This window comes from Mesocricetus auratus, unplaced genomic scaffold (assembly GCF_017639785.1).
Source record: "Mesocricetus auratus isolate SY011 unplaced genomic scaffold, BCM_Maur_2.0 Super-Scaffold_4256, whole genome shotgun sequence".
In the NCBI taxonomy this organism is placed as follows: domain Eukaryota; kingdom Metazoa; phylum Chordata; class Mammalia; order Rodentia; family Cricetidae; genus Mesocricetus; species Mesocricetus auratus.
In genome coordinates this window covers 37,545,797-37,567,273 of record NW_024429182.1, presented here as the reverse complement: position 1 = coordinate 37,567,273, position 21,477 = coordinate 37,545,797, and the positions used below count along the sequence as shown (strand labels likewise).

Sequence of the window (21,477 nt, the reverse complement as noted above, 5' to 3'; positions counted from 1 at the left end):
AGAATCTCTGCACTGGGCTAGGGAAGTTGTCACAGTCACCAAGATTGGCATGAAAGAAATAATGCTTGAATCCTATCTCAAAGAGCAAATAGATGAAAACCAGGCAGAGTTTTTGGATGGATCAGGCTAACAGAAGAAGAGAGACATGGGAAACATGCAAGGAGTTGCCATGACCCACACCCATGTCTGATGGTAGAAACAGATTCCACATCAAACTGTGCAGTAATCCTGAGATGAAGAGTTGCCCCATTTCACTCACATGAGCAGGTACTAAAGCTTGGAAAGGGACCTTGGGTGACATAAGGTATGCATCTATTAGCCATCATCATCCCCTCCTTGGTCCACCTTGTTCAAAGTCCATGCTCTGCTCATGGTCTGTCATCTTCAAGACAGAACACAGTAGGTATTGGGAAGGAGTAAAGACTAGGCCAGGACCAGACTGTGTATATGCCAGTGTTCACAGTGGGGAGTCCTTGTCCATGAGCACAGATTGGGTAGTATGAGCTGAAGAGTAATAGACTTTTCTGAGTGGGGGCAAGATTGTCATATGTCAGCATGGGCTACCGTCAACAATTTGATTTTTGTGACAGAGAACAAGATTATGGAACCATTACACAGCACCGTAAGAGGGGGAGATGCTTCAACAAAATTTTTCCTCTAAACCATTGAACAGACTACATAAGCAGACTACAAAATGTGATTTTTTTTCAGTTGGTACTACCCATAAAAATCAATATTTCTTCTTCCAATTTCATTGTGGAATTAGTGTATCAGGTAGGAGGTTGGACTAGTATGTCCTAATGATTATTTCTTGCCATTCTGAGAACAAAGATGTACAGCCTCTAGGAACAAAGAGAGCCCCAGTGACCACCAGTCAAACTTATTTTGATTCTGACACATATGAGCATATACACCAAGAGCCCTTCAGCACTAGACATTTCACAAACTAAACTAACCTCATCCTACAAACCATAGAGTGAAACCCATGGACCTAGGCTAAAGACGGAGACCCAGACTGAAAAAAAATGTTTCTTCTTCCCAAGTATTTCACCTGACCACAATCTTCTAGGCTCTGAGGGGAATGTGATTTAAGCAACTCTCCTCTCCAGTGCCCCACTGTATATGGTACAGAAAACCCATCTAATGGAAAGCAAAGACCCTGACCTCAGAGAGCCTGCCATGCCCTACCTCCAAGACATTTGTCTCTGGTGTTTCTTATCATTGGACATGGAAGAAGAAATGAAGTATACAAAGAAATTTTTATTAATTTATATTCTTTTTTTACTTTTTTTCCATTTTTATTTCATTTTACATTCCAACCACAGTCATCCCTCCCATCCCTCCCACCCCAGTCCCCCCTTAATTTATATCCTTATTTTCCTTAGTTTCAAAGCTTCCTTGCTTGGTCAGTCTTGGGTTTGTACTGCCCAAGTCTGAAAAGTGGGGTTGGCTCAGTAATAGGTGGGCAGATTCACAGAGAGGCAAACTAAGGACATCTGGTATACCCAACTTGGAAACTATCAGAGTATTGTTGCCAGGGCTCTGGACTACCTTGAAGAGGGAAGTGAGAATCTTCTTTGTCTGGAGCACTTCATGGTGCCTTTATGATATCTCTCACCTAGTGACAGTGTCTCAAAGAAGTGTTTTTACTAAAGAAATGTGTGGTGTCATGGTATATATGTGGCAGAAAAACAAGGGGGAAAAGATGTAGCTCTGTCCTGTGGTGATGAAAAGGGTAGGAAAAAAACAGCTACCAAAAAAAGCAGAAAAATTGTTATAGCTCAATAAAAAGTACATACGATGTTAGACTAGAAGCATAACTGTGGTCCTGGATATTACTCCTGAGAGATATTTATACTTATCCCTAAACATATATGAAAGAACTGCACATGAACCCAGAAATGCTCTTTCCTGAAATGGAAAATACTACTTTAGGTCAAATTAATTTCCATCCATCTGGTTGGCTGACAAGGTATAAATAGCAATTATTTCTTCATTCTTTATTCTTTATTTTTTTATTCTCTGTCATGAGCTTTACAAAAAGCTCCTGAAAATGTGGCTGGAGGTCGTATGGCATCTGTCCCTTTAGCATCCAGTGAGGCACAGTACACATTTATATGCTACCTGGACATGCATCAGGAAAAGAACTGAAAGAGGGAAACAGTTGATGACAGACTGCCATGTAGTCCCCACCCCACTGCATGAAGAGTTGCACCCCATCCTACATTTTGCCCCCACCACAGAAACAGCTGAGAAGTTTTGTCCTGCCTTCCTACATGTCATTTTAGGTTGGGAGCACACTCTCTCTCTCATTGATGAATGATATGCCAATCATGAGTTTAGAAAGCCTTGGGTGAATTACTGACCCATATTTTAAATTTTTCTTACTGTGACATGGTGTATGTGCTGAAAAAAAACCAGTAAAAACAGTCACCAGGCAGTATGCTCCCTGAATGTTTTACTTGCACATGCCCAGTTATATAAGGCAGAATGGTCTAGAGACCCTAAGCAGTCTTCAGAGAGCTGAGCTGAAAAATCAGGCACCGCAAATTGGGAGAGAACCAAGAACTGAAGCTCCTCCTGGTGGCTGGCAGTAGCGAAGACAAGTTCTGATCCAGCTCGCTTTATCCACAGAGGCAGGGGTCTGCAGCTCTCCCTCGGGCATTTGTTAACAGGTTTGGGGTGTTAGCACAGCAAATCAGGTTCAAAGACAACACAAGCTTCCTTTGACTTCAACTCCCTTTGATGCTATGACTCCTCTCTAGCCAAGACAAAAGCTGCACGTGTCCAAGACCTTCTTCTAAGGACTGTATGCTAAATACAGAACAGGAGCTGTACTCTAGACTTCCATCCTGTCTTCACTCACAGCACACATTTAGAAGCAATGTAACTGATTCTCCATAGGGCATTGGTTAAAGGAACTATAATAGATCTGTCAGATAAAATATCCTGCAAATACTTAAATGATACTCTTGAAGAGTTCTCAACAATCCATAAACATAACGTTAATTGAAAATATGGCATACAAAGTAATGTTTCGAAATGTGCTTCTGTTTCTCTTCTGTGAAGATAGAAGGGGAAGAAACAGAGGGAAGGAGTGGAAGGGAAAGCAGTGGTGAAGGGGAGAGGAGGGAGGGGGAGAGGAGGTAGGGGGAAGGCAGGGAAGGGGAGGGGAGAAAAGAAAGCACACAGGTGTGCAAGCATTTTGTCTTTATAAGAAGAAAACTACACCTCTTGGTGGGAAAACCTCTAATGTTTTGAAATTGTGGTAGGATTAAAAAGGTAAAAGGGAATCTAAGATTAGAGTACAAAGTATACCCATCTTTCTCCAGCTCCCTTTATTAACTAACTGCTAAGTTGCTGCTTATAGGGTCTTTCAGAGTAACACAGAACAGAACTGAACAATGATGTAGACATGACTCGTTCTATAAGACAATCCTCCACTAAAAACAACATAAGTCAAATTATGTACCAAAGATCAAAGGGATGAAAATAAACTAACAAGCCCACGGTATAGCAACACATCCTTTTTCAAAGTTTAAAAGAAAACTTACATAATATGCAAATTTATATACAAAAGCTTTATAGAAAATTCTGGAATTATATTAATGTCACCCAATTTCTGTCTCTGCAGCACTTTTTATTCAACTAACTCAATGCAAAATATGAGGCTTGTACAAAAGTATACCATGGAGAGTTATCCCAGCATCCCATCTGTGTCCACAGGTCTCGCAGCCACAGATTCAACCAGATGCAGACCAAAATATTTGAAAAGAGCTGCATCTGTGCTCGACATAGTTCACTAAACAATACAACTGAATCGCTATTTGCAAGCATTTTCATTGCAATAGGTATTTATTTAGAATCGACATAACCAGTGCAGAAGGTTATACATAGTCTAAATGTCACAAATCTATTGAAGCAAGGGGACCTGCACATCCTCTGAGTGTGATACCTATTGAAGGCACTAGGGTCAGTCCCCTTGAATACTAAGGGATGACTATCGTCCATTTGGAACTTGGTACAAGTAATTGAATCTGACATTAATATTCTAATTTTAAATTTTATTTCTGTCTTCAATGCTGTTTTTTTCTCATCTGAAATTATATTTGAGTTTCCTCTTATTTCCTTCCTTTTCGCATATTAATATGCATGCCCCTTACTAGAGTCAGTCACTTTGACCAAGTGGCAATTTTACCAATTTCATCAAAAAGTTCATCTTTCCAAAGGTTGGGAAATAAATACGAAGTTTCAGGTTCCCAGCATTCTGTTCCTGAGTGTTTGCCATTCTCCCCGTACCAAGTCACCTCTGATAATGCCAGAAAGAAACCTAAAGCCATTGTGTGCTTAAAAGCCTTTGATTGCCAATTGAGATTCCGTTTCCCTGTCAACAGCCTTTTATCATTCCATATCTTAGTGAGAATATGTTTTTGCATTTTTATTAATTATTCAGTTGTTTCGAGTTATTTTAAATACTAGTGATTCATAGGGAAAATGGTATGAAAAGCTGGTGGACTTTAAAAGGCACTGGGGCTGGGGATTTAGCACAGTGATAGAACACTTCTCTGGCATGTGCAAGGCCCTTGGTTTCATCCCCAGCACTGTAAAAATAATTAAAATAAAAAATGAAATAAAATAAAAACCACCGCATTGTGATAACTCAATTCCTGGGTCCAGTTCTTCCCTTCTTCTAAAGTCTCTACATAATTTAGTCGTAATTCAAACAGGGAACACTTCAGAAATGTGTTATGTCCTGTGTGGGGAGGTAGGGTATCTGTTGTTTATTTTTTTTTTTTGAGACAGTGTTTTATTCTGTAGTTTGGGTTGGTCTGGAACTCATGGCAACCTTCCCACCTCAGCCTCCTCATACAGGGTTTCTGGCATGAGCCACCATTTCCAGGTAGAAATTTTTCTTCTGTGGAAACTCCCATATGGCATTTTAGTGTCCTTGAGTCTATTGGTTAACATTATTATCAATGGACTTTTTGAAACTGCAAGAATTTCCTTTGTTGATCATCATCTATTTGTAGTTATAGCTTTTCTGTAAACTTCTCAGACACGTTACAAACCATTTGTCAAACTCAGATGTCATCTCTCAAACAGCTAGCAGCAGGATATGAGTGTGGAATGTTCCTTTCTATTTCTGATCGATGGAGCCAAAATGTCCTTGAAGCTTATGCCTGGTTTTCAGTGTAATACCACGGTTATTTTCATTTTCAAAAGCTCTACTCAATATCTGTGTCTGTTTTCACAGATTTGATGCCCACTGTGACAGAAATATGTCATGAATTAAGCTGATAAATAGGTACTTTCAAAGTGAGTCGGTTTAATTTTCCCAGTATATTCCTCCATACCTTCTTCCTGTTTGACCTCAGACTTACTGGATATAAAAAAAAATGGAAAGTCCGTGATGAATTCAGTGGCATACCCTCTATTTTGCTATTTTTACAGTGAAAAAGGGCTCACTTATTTCCAAGAAAAAAATGAATTAGGCTGCCCACTAAGTCATTTTATGTTTCTGCTACATTTCCCTATAGTATATTTTTACTTTGAGTCTTTTTCCTGGATTGAGTGTAGTTTAATATACATGGAACCAAAAATTTGGACACCTTTGTGAAACCTATTTTTGGGTCTCTTATACTGCTGCTGTTCTCAAATCTCCTTATTTAAACCAAGTGTCAGTAAACAATGCTTTAAGTAACACACCCTACCCTCCTTCACATAAGACCTGTTTAATCTCGAAAGAGTAGCACAGTATCCGGTAGACTCTTGTGTTCAAATTGATTCTTAACATTTGTGAAGCATGTCCTGCTTCCATTTACATTTTTTATTTTCTTTAAATCAGTCTTTTAAACACAACCATTTGGTGATAGTATATCACTCAACAAATGTTTACTGAGCAGGGACTAGGACTCCTTCCTGGAAGTTAATCTCCTCTTTATGCAAAGATAAGTGTGCACATCGGAGTAATAAAAGGTAGGAATCAGAATCCCACAATGCCTTATAGAATAATAGGAAAGGTTTCTCGTGGGTATGTAAAAGAGCTTCTTAAAGTGTCTCATGTCTAATGGAAGACCTACAGCTGGGTCTTCCAAGGAAAGGGAAGGGATTCTGCTAAGAATCCTCTGGATGAACAAAAGCCAAGAAACAAAAAACTTCAAGGTCTCAAAAAAGGAGTAGGTTGCCCCACACAATGGAATGTCCGGTGTGTGGGCATGGGCTTCGTTTTGTTTTTTTGTTTGTTTGGTTTTTTTTTTTTTTTTTTTTTTTGTCCAGACAAGGTTTCTCTGTGGCTTTGGAGGCTGTCCTGGAACTCACTCTGTAGACCAGGCTGGCCTTGAACTCACAGAGATCTGCCTACTTCTGCCTCCCGAGTGCTGGGATTAAAGGCATGTGCCACCAACGCCCGGCGGGCGTGGGTTTTTACTGTGACGGTGGAGACAGCAACAAGAGGCATGAAAAAGAGTGTCCAATCAGCAAGAGAGGTAACAGAACAAGCTGGGAGTACAATGGCAGCAAACCTTGAATGCCCTGCTAAGAATCTCTGTCTTGTATAGTGAGGGAAGTCACTAAAGAAGTTAATACAGGGGGCTGGAGAAATGGCTCAGAGGTTAAGATCACTGGTTACTTGCTCTTCCAGAGTTTCTGAGTTAACTCCCAGCAACCACAAGGTGGCTCACAAACCATCTATAATGAGATATGGTGCCCTCTTCTGGCATGCGGGCATACATGCAGGCAGAACACTATACATAATAAATTTTAAAAATGTTTTTTTACAAAGTTAATAAGAAGATTGCATAGTCTCATGGGAAAGAAGCAGGAGATGAGAGACAGGACCAGAATCACCACAAAACTGAAGATGTCACAGGCTGAACCAAGGCTGTGAGGGCAAGAGCAGAGGGAAAAGAGTCTGCAGGAGGCAGGGGCAATGAATGCTGTACAGAACAATACACAGCATGGCATCACATACATCCGGCACCTACTCTCTCGTTTCCCCTTATCAGGATGCCAGCTCTGGGAAAGCATGGGTCCTATCTGTTTGCTTCACTACTGCATCCTCCGCACTCCGCAGACTTGGCAGAGAGGCTCAGAAAAGCAACCCAGTGAATCAATACAATGCACGAGTTGGGTGACAAGCACACTGATCAAATTTCTGACTTTTAAAGGGACACAGTAGGAAAATGAAGACCAGCAATGAGGCTGGTTGGCTGCCTGGTTGAAGGCTTAAAAAATAAGGGAAGAGTGTAAATTTTTCTATTTCAATTCCCTTCCATATGAAAGCCATAATTTTATCTAAGCTCGTATAGTTTGTCCATAAGGAAGCTGAATTTAGGGGAAAACTTATTTTTAATGAAATGGTTTTCACATTTATTCTTTTGTATCCGGTAAACTGGGTTAGTCTTTCTGTATCCCATAATACTTTGAAAATGTAACCAGTCATGTCAGACAAGTGCTAGAGTTAGAGCTGGTGTTCACATTAAAAATGTTAATGTTATCGTAAGTTAAAAAAATCAGCCTTTGCAAAATTAACTATAATATAATTAGATTAGCATTCTATTTAGTTTACATTTCTATTGCACTTCATAGAAATGAGACACGCGGGTATCTCCTTTTCTGGCCCTCAAATGACAAAATTAACCGAAATGTATGCTTTTTTTCTTTTATGCTTAGCATGTAGGTAAAAATAAGAGGATACTATAGGAAGGAACAAGAATTTTTTCAGTAATTTCTGAATTAAAATCAAGAAAATAGACTGGGCATGGTGGCACACATCTTTAATCCCAGCACTTGGGAGGCAAAGGCAGATAGATCTCTGTGAGCTCAAGGCCAGTCTGGTCTACAACCTACTCTACAGAGTTCCAGGATAGCTAAGGCTGTTATACAGGGAAACCATGTCTCAAAAACAAACAAAAAATTAACACCAAGAAACTAGAATTTCAAAACCATTACAAAACTTACATACTGTAAAGTTAAATGTTCTTTTCAGATATCATGAGAATCAAAATATCAAAGTAAAGAGTGAAGGCACTATAGAGAGAATCAGAACAGCAAATGAAGGACCTTTCCCTCAGAGCTCTGGGCAAGAAGTTTTACTCTGCAAATGCATACCATGTGCATATGAGGATACTCACTGGAACAATGTTTACAATAACAGACTATGGAAATCTGCCTTGGAATGGTGGCTACATTCATTACAGTGCACACAAGTAGTGAAACAGTAGACCAGTGACCAATTATGACGCCTACCTCTGCAGCTGAGAGTACTGCCCTTCAGAATAAACTGCCAAGTGGAAAAGCAAAGTATAGAATGGTGTATAACGCTGTCAACACTCCAAGTGGTAGAAGACATTTCTATGCAATTAATTTCCACAAGGTTTTCATTTCAAATTTTAACAGTTTTAGAATAGTGATAACAAAATAACATCTCGAGTCATCAAGGAAATTATAAAACATGTCTTTGGAGTCCCCAGCTCTCCTTGGTGCTCCTTTGGCATCTCCTGAAGTTTCCCTTGCTTGTCAGTCCCAGGTCCTTGTGTTCTTCAACACCAGCATTCTAGGCTGGCATGTGGGCAAGGAAGCAACCATGCCCACACTTCAATTAAAACACACACCACACACACACACACACACACACACACACACACACACACACACACACACACGCCTTATATGCCAACGCCATTTCAAACTGCTTGATAACAAGCCTCCCCCATAAACCACTTAGAAACTACCCCACTCAGATAGTGGTGGCACATGTCTTTAATGTCATCACTTGGGAAGCAGAGACAGGTGGATCTCTGTGAGTTTGAGACTATCCTGGTCTACAAAGCAAGTTCCAGTACAGTTAGGGCTGCACAAAGAAACCCTGTCTCAGGGGAAAAAGACTAAAAAAGGAACTTCCCCACTCATTCTTCCCCACACACACACATACCCCAATCCACATCTGTTACTATGAAAGCCTGATAATCTTGTATTTCAGGGTAAATTTAACATGCCAGTTTACTGCATCGGGAGGATTTCCATCCAAAATGTGATCTCTGATTATGCAATGAGGTTTAGGCATTGGAAAGATGAGCAGGTCAGATGTGCAGGGAGTCCTATTTGACACTGCATTTTTTTCCATTCTTTTAAATAACGAGCTCAAACACTACCCTGAACTCTTTCATCTTGCCATCGGTTAAGTGCTCGATGAATGATAATATCTTTCAGTCCATCTATCCCTGCAAAAAAGAGTTCACTTAAACAATTAGCCAAATTACCATATCTGCCCTCAGGTTCTTTCTTAGCAGGAGGAAAATTATCTTCGGTTCCAGCATCCCTTCTTGAGTTCAGAATATGGTACAGCCACCTCTCATCTCCCAACTTAAATCTATGAGGTTATCAATAACTGCTAGGTGCAATATCCACATGACTATGCAGAAGGAGACCTCTATGACAACCTAAGTCAGCACACACCTCCTCCTGGAAGCCCCTACCAGAGATCCAGCTGTAACCATAACTCAAACACACCACATAGATGTGCTTTGTTTGGCCTTTTTTTTTTTTATTTCAAATGCCTGTGAAGAGTGTTAGTCTCTTATCTCTGTGACAAATACCTGTGGGGGAAAATTAAAGGAGAGACATACTTTATATCATTGTTTCAGTCCGTGGTCAGCTGGTTCCACTGCTGTGAGTCAAAGACAGAAGAGCATGGCAGTGTTGTTGTGGAAGACACTTATCACCTGGCAGTGGCAGCCAGGAAGCAAACAGAGGGACCACAGAGCAAGACAGCACCCAAGATACACGCCCCAGTGACCTACTTCCTCCAACTAGGCCCGTCAGTTAATGTTCCTAACATACCAGAGAACCAAACCTTCAACACATGAGCCTATGGAAAAACATCTCAAACTCAAATCAAAACAGAAGGTCTCTCTGTTTACATCCTCTGCCTCATAGTCATCCCAGACTCTGACCCCACATATAAGCCAGTACAAAAGAAGCAGGTGGAATGGTGCCTTCTACCCTCCTGCACTTCTTACTGTTTAGACAGGACAGGTGATAAGGACAGGTGACCTTCAATTTCAGAGTTCTCCTTCTAACTTTTGTGTGACCCTAGCCAAGCTACTTTGTCTCCGTTTAGGCAAGCAGAAGATGCCTGAGGCAATTAGTAATTTAACAATCTATGGTTCCATCTATTCTCCCCACCACAGTGACAAAACTTAGAATTGCTTGCTAGAAAATCCTATATAGTTTATTTCCTATATAAGTGGAAATAGGCAAGCAGTATTATTATCCCACAGATTGCTGTGTACAGAGAGTGCAACAGAAACTCACCGTGGAGATTCAGATAACCCTTTGGGTAACTAACATAGATTTCTCTTCATGGAAATTGAGTGTCTCCTTTATTTGTTAAGCACTTTTTGGAACGTTTTCTATATCCCAGAATCTGCAAAATATGCCCAAAGTCACACAGAGGATCTGAATGCTAAAGTGACAAAACAAAAGTTCATCTTCCAGGTGTTTGTCCCCTGTCTATATGAGACTCTGTGACAGTCACACATACCAAGTGTCAAATCCACAGTCAGCTGTACTCTGCCAACACTGAAATGAGCTTTTTGTCATTTGTTTTGTGCGAGGCTATCTTCTGATTTGTTAAATGGCTCTGTGATCAGCTTTGGATAGCTATTTAGGAGTTCTAGGGTAGATAACTAAACCTTATTAATTTCTCCATCTAATCTAAATATTCACAACAATGACTTGTTGATTGTGTATTTTATATGTTCATCTTTATGTAGATGCACACATTTATTTTATTACATAAAATGAAGAATCTAAGATAATGTATTTGAAAATACATACCAATATTCCTAACACAAGGAACCCCCCACAAGAGGACTTTTCTAACTAGGTAGAGGGCTGTCATAATCCACCTAGCCTGCTATAACAAAATACTATAACCTAGGGGTTTTGTATGCAATAGAAATTTACTTCCAACAATTCTGAAGGCTAAGAAGGCCAGAATCAAGGTGCCACAGATGTAGAGGCCACTTTCTGGCTCCAAAGTTACTCTTTCTAGCTGTGTCTTCACGTAATAAAAAGAATTAGGCAGTTCTCTATAGGCTCTTTTACACTGATACTAATTTATAGCAATCATTAGTCAAGACCTAAAACCCCCTTAATCGCCCTACATCCCAGAAGCATCACACTGGCTCTAGGTTTCAACATAAGGATTTAAGGAAGACAACCGATAAAACCATAGGTAGGACACCTGAAGGAGGATTATTATGTAGCGCATTCAGATAAAAACAAGCCTAACTGAAGTGTCATGCGCCATAAAGAGGACATAAATTTTGGTAGACTCCAGACACAAAAATTGAAGAGAATTACCTAATCCAAGCATATAACAGCTAGGATCAGTGGCTCTAAAATAACTATTTTTAGAACATGTTTGGGCACTAATGTTGGTGAGATTTTATGGGTGTGCCTTCTGATATTACTAGAAGACAATATTTAGGAATATATGTATACATACATTTACATAAATGTATATTTATTTAAATATATTCTATTCCATGATTTACTCATTGTTTCCAATGCCAAAATCATACTGCTCTTAAAAATCTATGATTTGGTAAATAATTCTACATGATCCTGAAATCAGTCTATCAAAGCCACAAGAACACGTTTGGGATTTTATTGAAATTACAACTAACTGTAAATTCACTTATTGGATACCAGCTTATTTTTGAATTGTACTGTCTGATCAGTTAACTAAGGCTATGCATCATTTAGCAATCTCTCCCACCCTTCAGCAATGTTTTTACTTTCCCATTATAATCTTCACAAACTCTTTATGAAGAAGGCCAGACGATTTCTTAAAGTAGATTAAGCCTTCCTCTGTTACAAAAATCCTTCACTAAGTTTTTCATACAAATGTTTGCTCCAAAACCATTCTTTAGCTCATCCCTGCTGGAGACCAATATTTAGCCATGAATCGCTGTTGTCTCCAACAACAAGTTGGAGTATGGAAGAGGTGCTCTTTCCTAGTTACTCCCTGATGGGTCTTGCTCATTCCTGGGATGTGTGTCTTTCTGCCCTTTCTTCCCTTTCCAGTTGAGTTTTATCTCTAAAATGCTGCCCATGCCACATGCTGAAGCTGCTTGTCTTTGCCTTTTAAGCCTGGAAACTTGCTCTCTGTCGTCAGCACTCTACAAAGTGAAAGGGAAAGTCATCTGAGGACATTCACTTCTCAGGGCACATGATATAAAGAAATCCTGGCTGCACATCAATGTGGATGGCAGTGTTTCCTATGTGCCCATAAAAGACCCCACCCAGAAACATAAACCTGGGCCTTTGGAGACCATAATGAATGCATACAAATGACATTTCTTGGGGCTTTCTCTCAATGTCAGCCAGGTTTAAGGTTATGAGGGAAATTCTTCAGTGCCATAAAAGTAGAGATTATTCCCAATCACTACTTCATGGTAGCAGTAACAATTGTTAGCGAAAGCATCTCCTCCAGAATGAGTCTCCTAGCTCTCTCTTTCCCTTGTCAACAGTCAAGGCTCAGGGAAGAGTTAGTTCCTCACTGATGTTTCTTCTCTCTCCTTCCTGTTATTCTTCCCCAGAGACTGTGTGTCTCTCCTATATTACCATGGAAAAGACGTTACTTTACTGCCTTCTGTCCATTTCTTACCATCTGGATATACTGCTCGATTATTCTAAAGGCTATTCAAAGTCACTGAGAGGATTGAACAGTGATATGCCTCCCTAATGTCAAAACTCTTGAATGATGTCTTAGTTGAGATTTTTACTGCTATGATAAAATACCATAACCTAAAGCAACTTGGTGAGGAAAGGGTTTATTTCAGGTTACAACCCCAGGATCATGCTCCATCACTGAGGAAAGTAAGGGCAGGAACTCAAGACAGAAATGTGGAGACAGGAACTGAAACAAAGGTCACAGGGGAATTCTGACTTCCTAGCTTTCTCAGACTAGTTTATTTTTCTTTTTTTATTTATTATTATTTTATTTTGTATACATGGGTGTTTGCATACATGTATCTCTATGTACCACATGCACGCTTGGTGCCTGCAGAGGCCAGAAGAGATTGTCAGATGCCTGGAACTGGAGTTACAAACATCTGTGAACTGCCATGTAGGTGCTCAGAACTGAAACTGGGTCCTCTGAAAAAGCAGCCAGAGCTTTTAACCACTGGCCCATCTCTCCAGTTCCAGGCATTATTGTACACCCCAGGAGTGTACTGTGCGCAGCAGTTTGAGCCCTTCCATAATGATCATTAATCGAGAAAATGTCCTACAGACTGGTCTACAGGACAATCTTAGGGAGGCGCTTTCTCAGTGAAGAAGCCTTCTTCCCAGATATGTCTAGGCTGTGTCAAGCTGACAAAAAACAACCAATGCAGATGACTATTGCTAAGGAATAAGTGTAGAGACAGTTATAGTGCACATATGTACATGTGCAGTGCACCATTTTCTACAGAGCATAGCGACCAGCTATGGTCTGTGTTACAATTTACATGTTTGAATCTTGAAAATCTTGCTTGATAACCACTATCAGTAGTTATGTAAGATGGTCCCCACTTGGAGACTATTGACCCATCTATCTCCTAATGAATGGCAGAGTCCTCTGCTCTGATCCTCATTATGTATGCTTGCCCTACAGTTAGGAACCTACTTCTGAGACAGTAAAATAGTCACTGCTCAGAAGTGGTTTCATTGACTTTATTTCTCTCTGAAGGAAAAAATGTGTTGTTAACCATCTTTTTGTCTCAAATTGCAGATCACAGTATTTCGAATGGGATCAGAAGGCCACCAGGACATTGATTTAGCTATCCTGACAGCATTACTCAAAGGTAAGAATTCCTCTATCCACGTAATACAAAAAGTAATTTAAATAGATACTGTATGTCTCCTATTAATGGACTTAACCCCAGATGATTTTGTGTCACATCTAATTACTGACAGCCCATTGACCCACTGTGTAAGACACTGTTACCGCTATGGAAGCCTTTTAATGCAGACATATTGCATGTGGCTCAATTTTGTAAGTTTTGAATATAATATAACTCAAGTTTATTGGGTCATAAAAATGTAAATGAAAATGTTAATGTAATATGTAAAATGCAAAGTTATATAAAGTTATTTAATAGTTATTAGTACTTTATTCTCAAAGCCATCTACATGGATGTGGGTATAGATGTGCTTATTAAAATTAAATGGGTGTATATATTAAAATTAAAAATCAAATATCATTAAGAGGAAATCAGTAAGAAACAAAAACTTAACCTACACTCCTTGTTGTAACTGAGCATTAGACAGAACTCTAAGTTCCCTTTTTAACATTTTAAACAGAGGAATACTTGGGTTGTTGGATTGTAATTTATAAGGTAGATATTTGTCCTACTCTCTAGACCCAGTCCTTCAAAGATATCTCACTAACTTCCCAGTTTCCTCCAGGTTCTATAGATCAAATCTCCTCTTTAGTATACCTTAATAATCAAATTACACTTGGAAAAACGTTTAATAAATAAACATAAACAGAAGGAAGAGGCCTGTTCATTTCTAAAATTCAGGCTGGACATATAACAAACAAAGCACAAATGTTTCTGAAAGTTGTTCTCAGTTGCAAATATTTGTGTTCTCACTTAGCCCCATAATGTACCTGCAGCAGTGTTTACCACCTGCCTAGTCATCGCCTACCCATGACCTCCATAAATCACAAACTCAATGAGAGCAGAAAAGCTATCTCATCCATTCACAGCACAGTACTCTGTCCCCAATTCATACAGCATTCAGTTTTTGTTGGATAAAGAAGTGAATGGATTATTCAGTGATCCAGTGATAGAATCAGTATTCTGCAATTCATAGTTAAAAGGACAGTTGCTTCATGCTCTTTTTCTAGTATATTGTTCTTCTTTCACTATCAATATTTTCTTGAGGACTTATTATGTGGCAGTAGTTGTGCCAAGCTCTTTACAACTACAGTAAACATGGCAACAACTATATGATTCAGAAACTTATTCCCCTTTGCCAATGGAGTAAGAAAAGCTACAAGAGTTGAAGTAACATGCTGAACAATGAATACTAATTATTATGTCTGGACTTAGGTCCAAGATATTGAACTTCTCACTATACCACATGAGAACCTTAGACAAATGTGATCACCAGGCTTCCCTGCCCACTCCCTGAGTGTCTATATGCATACACCAGACTCCTGATCACATTTCAGGGGAGTCCCAGTCCCTCATATTGTGTGGTATATTGCAGGTTGAACATTTCTGTAAGGTGTTTCATTTCAACTACAAATATAATTGCTGGGAAGGAAAATTAAGGGCCTGGGGGGCTATGCTGAGCCACAAGATACACTCTGGGCTTTATGCTACCTCTATTAGAGGCAAAGATAAAACTTTGATGCAAGAAAGTTTGATATTTTCTATTCTCATAAGGATAATGAGGAAAGTAATATCAATAAGCAATGTTTGTTGAACATTGGACACTATGTGCCCAACACTGTAAAGAGCTCTTAGTGAATTCATTCACTGATTCTGCACAATCATTAGACTCACTTATAAGGAACCTGAGGTATGGAGCCAGTCAGAGTGTGCCCAAGAGGATCTGGCTAGAGAACAGTTCAGTCCAAACCTGAGAGCTCATATATACAGCCAAGATAACCCCCATTCCAATAACAACAACAGCTGCCGTGAACAAACTTCATGGCAAATGGGGAAGTAATCTGATTATCATTGCAAATAGAGTGACTATGGCTGTTCAATGAAAACACTTGTCTTTAACAATTTGTGAAACTAGAAATTATGGATCATTTTCAGGTCAGTCCTGGAATTCATTTGTCATACTATAGAATACCTGTCCTCCAGATAGTTTTTAGCATGGTATTTCACAAATGAAATACAGTGTATGTCATAATCAAGGAGTTATACATAATTGCACTTTAAAAATTGAAACTGGGATGATATTTACATGGACAATATGCAATGAAATTGAATATTTTCTCCTTTAATCTATTTTCCTGAATGCTGATTGTACCCTACTAAATTGATTTCATGGGTCATAAACCTGCAGCTTAAAAAGTACCGCTAGTGAAGATGAAAGAAAATTTTGATTGCTCTAAGAAATTAACATTTCTAATCACTATAATGAACATTATTTATGCAGCAGTTATGCTAATGGGAATTTGTGCCATTAAATGATTATAGTGTGTCAACTCTATTTTGCAAAGACTTCTAAATGCCCCCCAATACTGACCTACTTGATTTGGAAAGGGAATTGGGCATATTTTTGGCTGACTTCCTTGATGATCAAGCATACATGCATAATTACATCCATTTCAGTTTCTTAGTTTTATTGTATTCTATGTATTTAGCCAAGAAAAGCAACAGGCTTAACACTTAATTTTCACAATTATATTTAATTTTCAATTATGTAATGTACAGGGGTTATTTGTAAAATCCAATTTTTATTCTAAGATGTTTCTGAGAAAACCAGTAGTTAGATTGAAAGAGACCCAGGAAGGAAACCACTGCTCCATAAGTCCACTGGGGGAGAAAGGAAGGGCAGATGGGAAACCAGGTGGCCATGGTGAATAATGTTTTTGCTTCCCTTGTTTTTGAGCTGTTTAATTTTCTTGTACTTGAATTTATTTTAGTGAATTTCATCTTCTGATACACACTTAAGCATTGCATTGGTAAGCAATAAAAAGAATGATGAAGGTGAATTTCCCCACACCTTAGACAGATGTCTTTTCTAGAAAGTATTTTCAGATGAATACAAGGAAGAAAGATAGGGAACAAAAGAATGATGCTCCAAAGAGCCTGGAAATCCAAGTGGCTTCAAATGGTAACACGGGTACTTTTGACAATAAGTGACATCACATTTCCCTTCTCGTGGAGCGTGATGGCCTGAGCCACAGGCTGTGTGCTGTCCTCTCACCCACTCTTCCCTCCCCACCATTCACACAGAGGAAAAAACACAGATACAGCAGGTCCAGCTGCATTGCAAAGCTTCAGGCGCCAAATAAACCATTTTAACAAGAGAGCAAAAAAGCACCACATATTCACCTAATATAAAGGTATCATAAGTATAACATGAAACTTACTTTATTTAACTATAATCAGTTAAATTAGAAAATATCTAAGTAACAAGAAACACAATTTAAACCAGCCAAAGGAGAAATAAATAGATGCATAGGTAGATTTGCCTGGCCAGACAACTCTAAGGGTAAGCAAAATTCAAACAAAAGGAGAACTAGGGCTCAACTTATGTCATTAAGGTCTGCCCTCCGGCCCTGAGCCATTAGCCTATACCTGGGTTACCAAATACACTCATCAGTGACAAACTAAGCTCAGAAAATGCCAATCATAAATACCCATCCTTCCTGGTAATTACAGCAGAGAGGTTCCAGTGAGAATGGGGACCTGCTCAATTTTGTAGGTGCCCATCTTTTAATTTACACTGTCACAAGGGTGACAAAGGAGTCAAAGAAATTCTGGACCTGTGAAGTGGGACATGGGGCAGCTCACCCATGGCCAGAATTATTACCCTTGTTTGGGAAAGGGTGGGGGACACATGTGAAGGTCAGAAGACAATTTTCAAAAGTCAGTTCTCTCCTACCATGTAGGTCCCAGAATTTGAGCTGAGGTCAACAAGCTTAGCAGCAGGTGCCTTTACCTGTTGAGCCATCTCATCAACATCCAGGTCTGAGTAACCATGAAATGGAGGTTCTATAGACAGAAATGGAGTGAAAGGGAAGTTTAAAATGACTTTTAAGAACTGCAAACCTCCACATTTATGTTAGAAGAAATAGTAAGGGTCAAAAGGTATCATAACTTCATGTAATGCAATTATCCAAAAGACTGTATCCTAGAATAAATGCACCATGATATATTCTTCATTCAGTGCCAGTGTATGGTGTGCTCCAAAACACGATGTTTCATTCAGCAGACAAAACCAGGAACTGGGTCAAATGAATACCAGCCAAGGTTCAGGCATTCATACAAACATAGTCACAAAGCTCACAGCAGATATACCCAATTATATCACTAATTATTTATTGATTGTGTATATTTATTGCTATCAGTAGTAAAATATTTAGTTTTAATAGTCTGTACTTGATCATTTCTAATAATTTGAAGAGAATTGCATACTTACCATCTTTTCCCCTAAGACCAAAGTTTATTACTTAGGAAAAAGTTATCCTATGAAGGTCAAAGTGTCCCAAGTGTTCTTCACTTACCCCTCTCTCCTCTAGCTCCACTACCATCCTCTCCATACAGCACTTACTACAGGGAGGCATTAGTCGAAGGGTGTGACGCCTTAGAGCAGCAAGACTGGTGGCCACATTCAAACATCACTCTTCCTTGACCAGAAAATTATTTGACCTCACTGATCCCCAGTCTCCTCCTCTATGAATCTGTGATAATAGTGGTAATCCTTTTGCTGTCATGATGACCATCTTAACTAACAATGAGAATAAAGCCCTTACTGCAGTACTAGGAAAGCTACATGGTGTTCTGACTGAAGATGAAGATAATGATTATGATGAACACAAACTAGAAATGAGGGGTCACTTCTGTCTGAGCACACCATGTCCATGTGTACATAATTTCTACCACATAAAAGGAGTGCAGTGTGTATTTGCTCACCTCGTGGAACCTTTCTTGTGTGGGTTGGTGTAAAGGACATCTGAGAAGGCTCCTCTGGAGGCTCTCTGAGACCCGTTCCCTTCCTTCATGATTCACATTTACCACACAGCCATTTCCGTTCAAAAGCAGTCTTTAAAACTTCCCAGGGTACTGAGATACCTTCCATGTTCAAAACCCATCAAAATTATAACGTGTTAAATATGAAAGACTCCATGAATTTCGAAGTATTCATTTAAGGTAAAATACAGAAACCATCAAGTGTACAGATGAGGATCCTGAATATAACACAAAGGAATGGAGTTTAGAGAACGATGAAGCACACATCATTTGGCTTTCAAGTAAAAATTCACTTATGGCAAGTTTATTCCCATGCAAAATTGAACAGATCTCAGAGTAATAACAGGGCCTAAGGTAGACAGCAATTTCAAACACGACTGTCCATCTCCACCTGAGAATGCAATAAAGTACTCAAATGCTTTAAGACCTTTCATGTGGATAAAACTTTGTAATTCACACCAAATTTTTCACAGAAATTTTGTCATTTAATCTTCACAGCTCTTTGGAATCATTATCATTTATCTCCAAACTAGTATTTTTGGGGCATGAAAGTTGGAAGAAATAATAGCAATGCTAGTGCCACTGGAATAAAGCAAGTATAGCCAGTCAGAATATTAGTACTCTGGCTACAAACATCCTTGATAATTATTGTTTCCAGAGAAGGGGATTCTGTTCATGTGCTTGCATGCTCTCTCTCTCTCTCTCTCTCTCTCTCTCTCTCTCTCTCTCTCTCTCTCTCTCTCTCTCTCTCTCTCTTTCTCTTTCTCTCTCTCTCTCCATCAAAATTGCTCACAAATAGCAGGAATTTAATAAATACTACTTATTAAAAGAAGTAAGGTTATTTCCCATATCAGTCAGTCACCAGCCAAAGCCACATAAACAGCCCAGGTGTAACCTATGGTACCCTTACCTGTGAAGGTCACTGGGGAGGGCTCTAGCCTCTCAGGTCAATGACCAACAAATATGACACACTCTTCAGGGTCACCAAAAAAACTTCCTTCCATTCTCTTGCTCACTCCTGGCTTCTAGTTATTAATCCCATTTACTATTTCTTTTCTTTATCAAAGAAGTCAAAATACAGAAGTTGGCCCTTCATACTTCAAAGTGAAAACAAGAAAATCAAACTTACTTCACAGGGCATTTAATAAACTGTAGAGTTTTCTAGAAACAGCCATGGATAGAAAAGAGATTCCTTTGTCAGTACCACAAGTGACCTCAAATGAACAGCATCTCCAAGATTAACATTCTTGGGTACTTGACACAGCATTCCCTGTGGTTCCTCCATGTGACTTCCCAGGATCACAGTATCTCTCAGGTTCCCAACACTCCTGCTCACGTTGCTGGTGTCCTCGTGCTTCCCTCTAAGAATGGAATAAACTTTTTTTCCTGTCAAACAGAACAGTACCTTCCTAGTTTCTACTTTACTCCTTCCTCCAGATGCAACTGTTCTATGCCTGGCTTTTAGGAAGAAGAAATGGAATCAGGGTCAGATAAACCCCAGGTCTCTTCTCTTTCTTTAGTAGCATGTGGCTATTTGTAAATACTAATGAAACAGACACTGTCACTTTTTCCTCAGAAGCTAAGCATCCTTTCACTTTGTAACACATCTGTCTTAGTGACTTTCTCATTGCTGAGGACAGACACTGTTGGTCAATGTAATTTATAAAAGAAAGCATTTATTTGGGGGCTCATAGTTCCAGAGGGTAGTAAAGTGCATGACCATCACAGCAGGGAGCATGTCAGCAGGCATAGCCTGCATAACTTCTAAAGAAGCCCCCTCTCCTGCTGAAGATAGGTCTAACCTACATGGGGAACAAACTCAAATCCCCAAATGCCCATTGCTTACAAAAGAGTTCACAAGAACAAAGGGGGGAGAGAAAGAGAGAGACAGAGAGAGAGAGAGAGAGAGAGAGAGAGAGAGAGAGAGAGAGAGAGAGAGAGAGAGAGAGAGAGAGAACAGGGAATGGTGAGATTTTTTTAAACCTCAAAAGCCACCCCTAGTGACACACTTCCTCCCACAAGGCCTTGCTGCCTAATCCTTCCCCAACAGTTCCACTAACTGTAGACCAAGCACTCAAATATTTGAGCCTATGGGGGCCATTCTCATTCAAACATCCACAACATGAAAGCCTCTGATGTGTGCCCAGGAAAGTTAACGGCAAATCCACCACTGCTGAACAGCTCTCCACTAGTGAAGGACGCATTGCTGTGACTTCCCAGCAGAGTTAAGGAGTCATCCCTTTTCCCTCTTGACTTAGTTGAGAACCATGAATCATCATCACTAGTACAATCAGTCACTGCCTAGTCTCAATTATATGATCATATGGACTGGCAGCAACACAATTTTAAAATACTTGGTGCATAAAAATAAAAAATAATGAAGGTATCATTTGACTCTTGTCCCAGAAGTTCCTGACCTCATTGACAAAAGTACTCGAGGATAGACAAAGAGGTCTTGAACCAAAACAGACTTACTGAAGTAAAAGCATTCCTTTTTAAGGGAAGAAGATGTTAAGTCAGCTGCTGATGCATTGAGCTCTGGAATTGGGGCTTGGAGGATGAGGAGAATGTATGCCAAATCTACACACATAATGATGGAGTGTTCTAGGAACTTGAAGGGCATTTCTAGGAACAAGAAAAGAGTGGAGGTATCTGAAAAAAACATGGATTTTCCAGCATCAAGAGACAGAATGGAGGAGATGTTGTGCATGAAATCACCTATACATCACATCTACAATGGTATATAAATGAAAACTCT

General features: G+C 39.5%; 1 protein-coding gene across 18 annotated transcripts in view; it reads left to right on the top strand.

Moving 5' to 3' along the window:
* Trpm3 (transient receptor potential cation channel subfamily M member 3) overlaps positions 1–21,477 on the top strand; it is an 866,780-nt gene that overhangs the window by 726,515 nt on the left and 118,788 nt on the right. For all 18 annotated transcript variants that reach the window (XM_040746389.1, XM_021225349.2, XM_013114264.3 and 15 more), the window contains one exon: positions 13,784–13,856. In XM_040746389.1, coding sequence (XP_040602323.1) covers positions 13,784–13,856 — 73 coding nt within the window. The remainder of the gene's footprint in view (positions 1–13,783; positions 13,857–21,477) is intronic.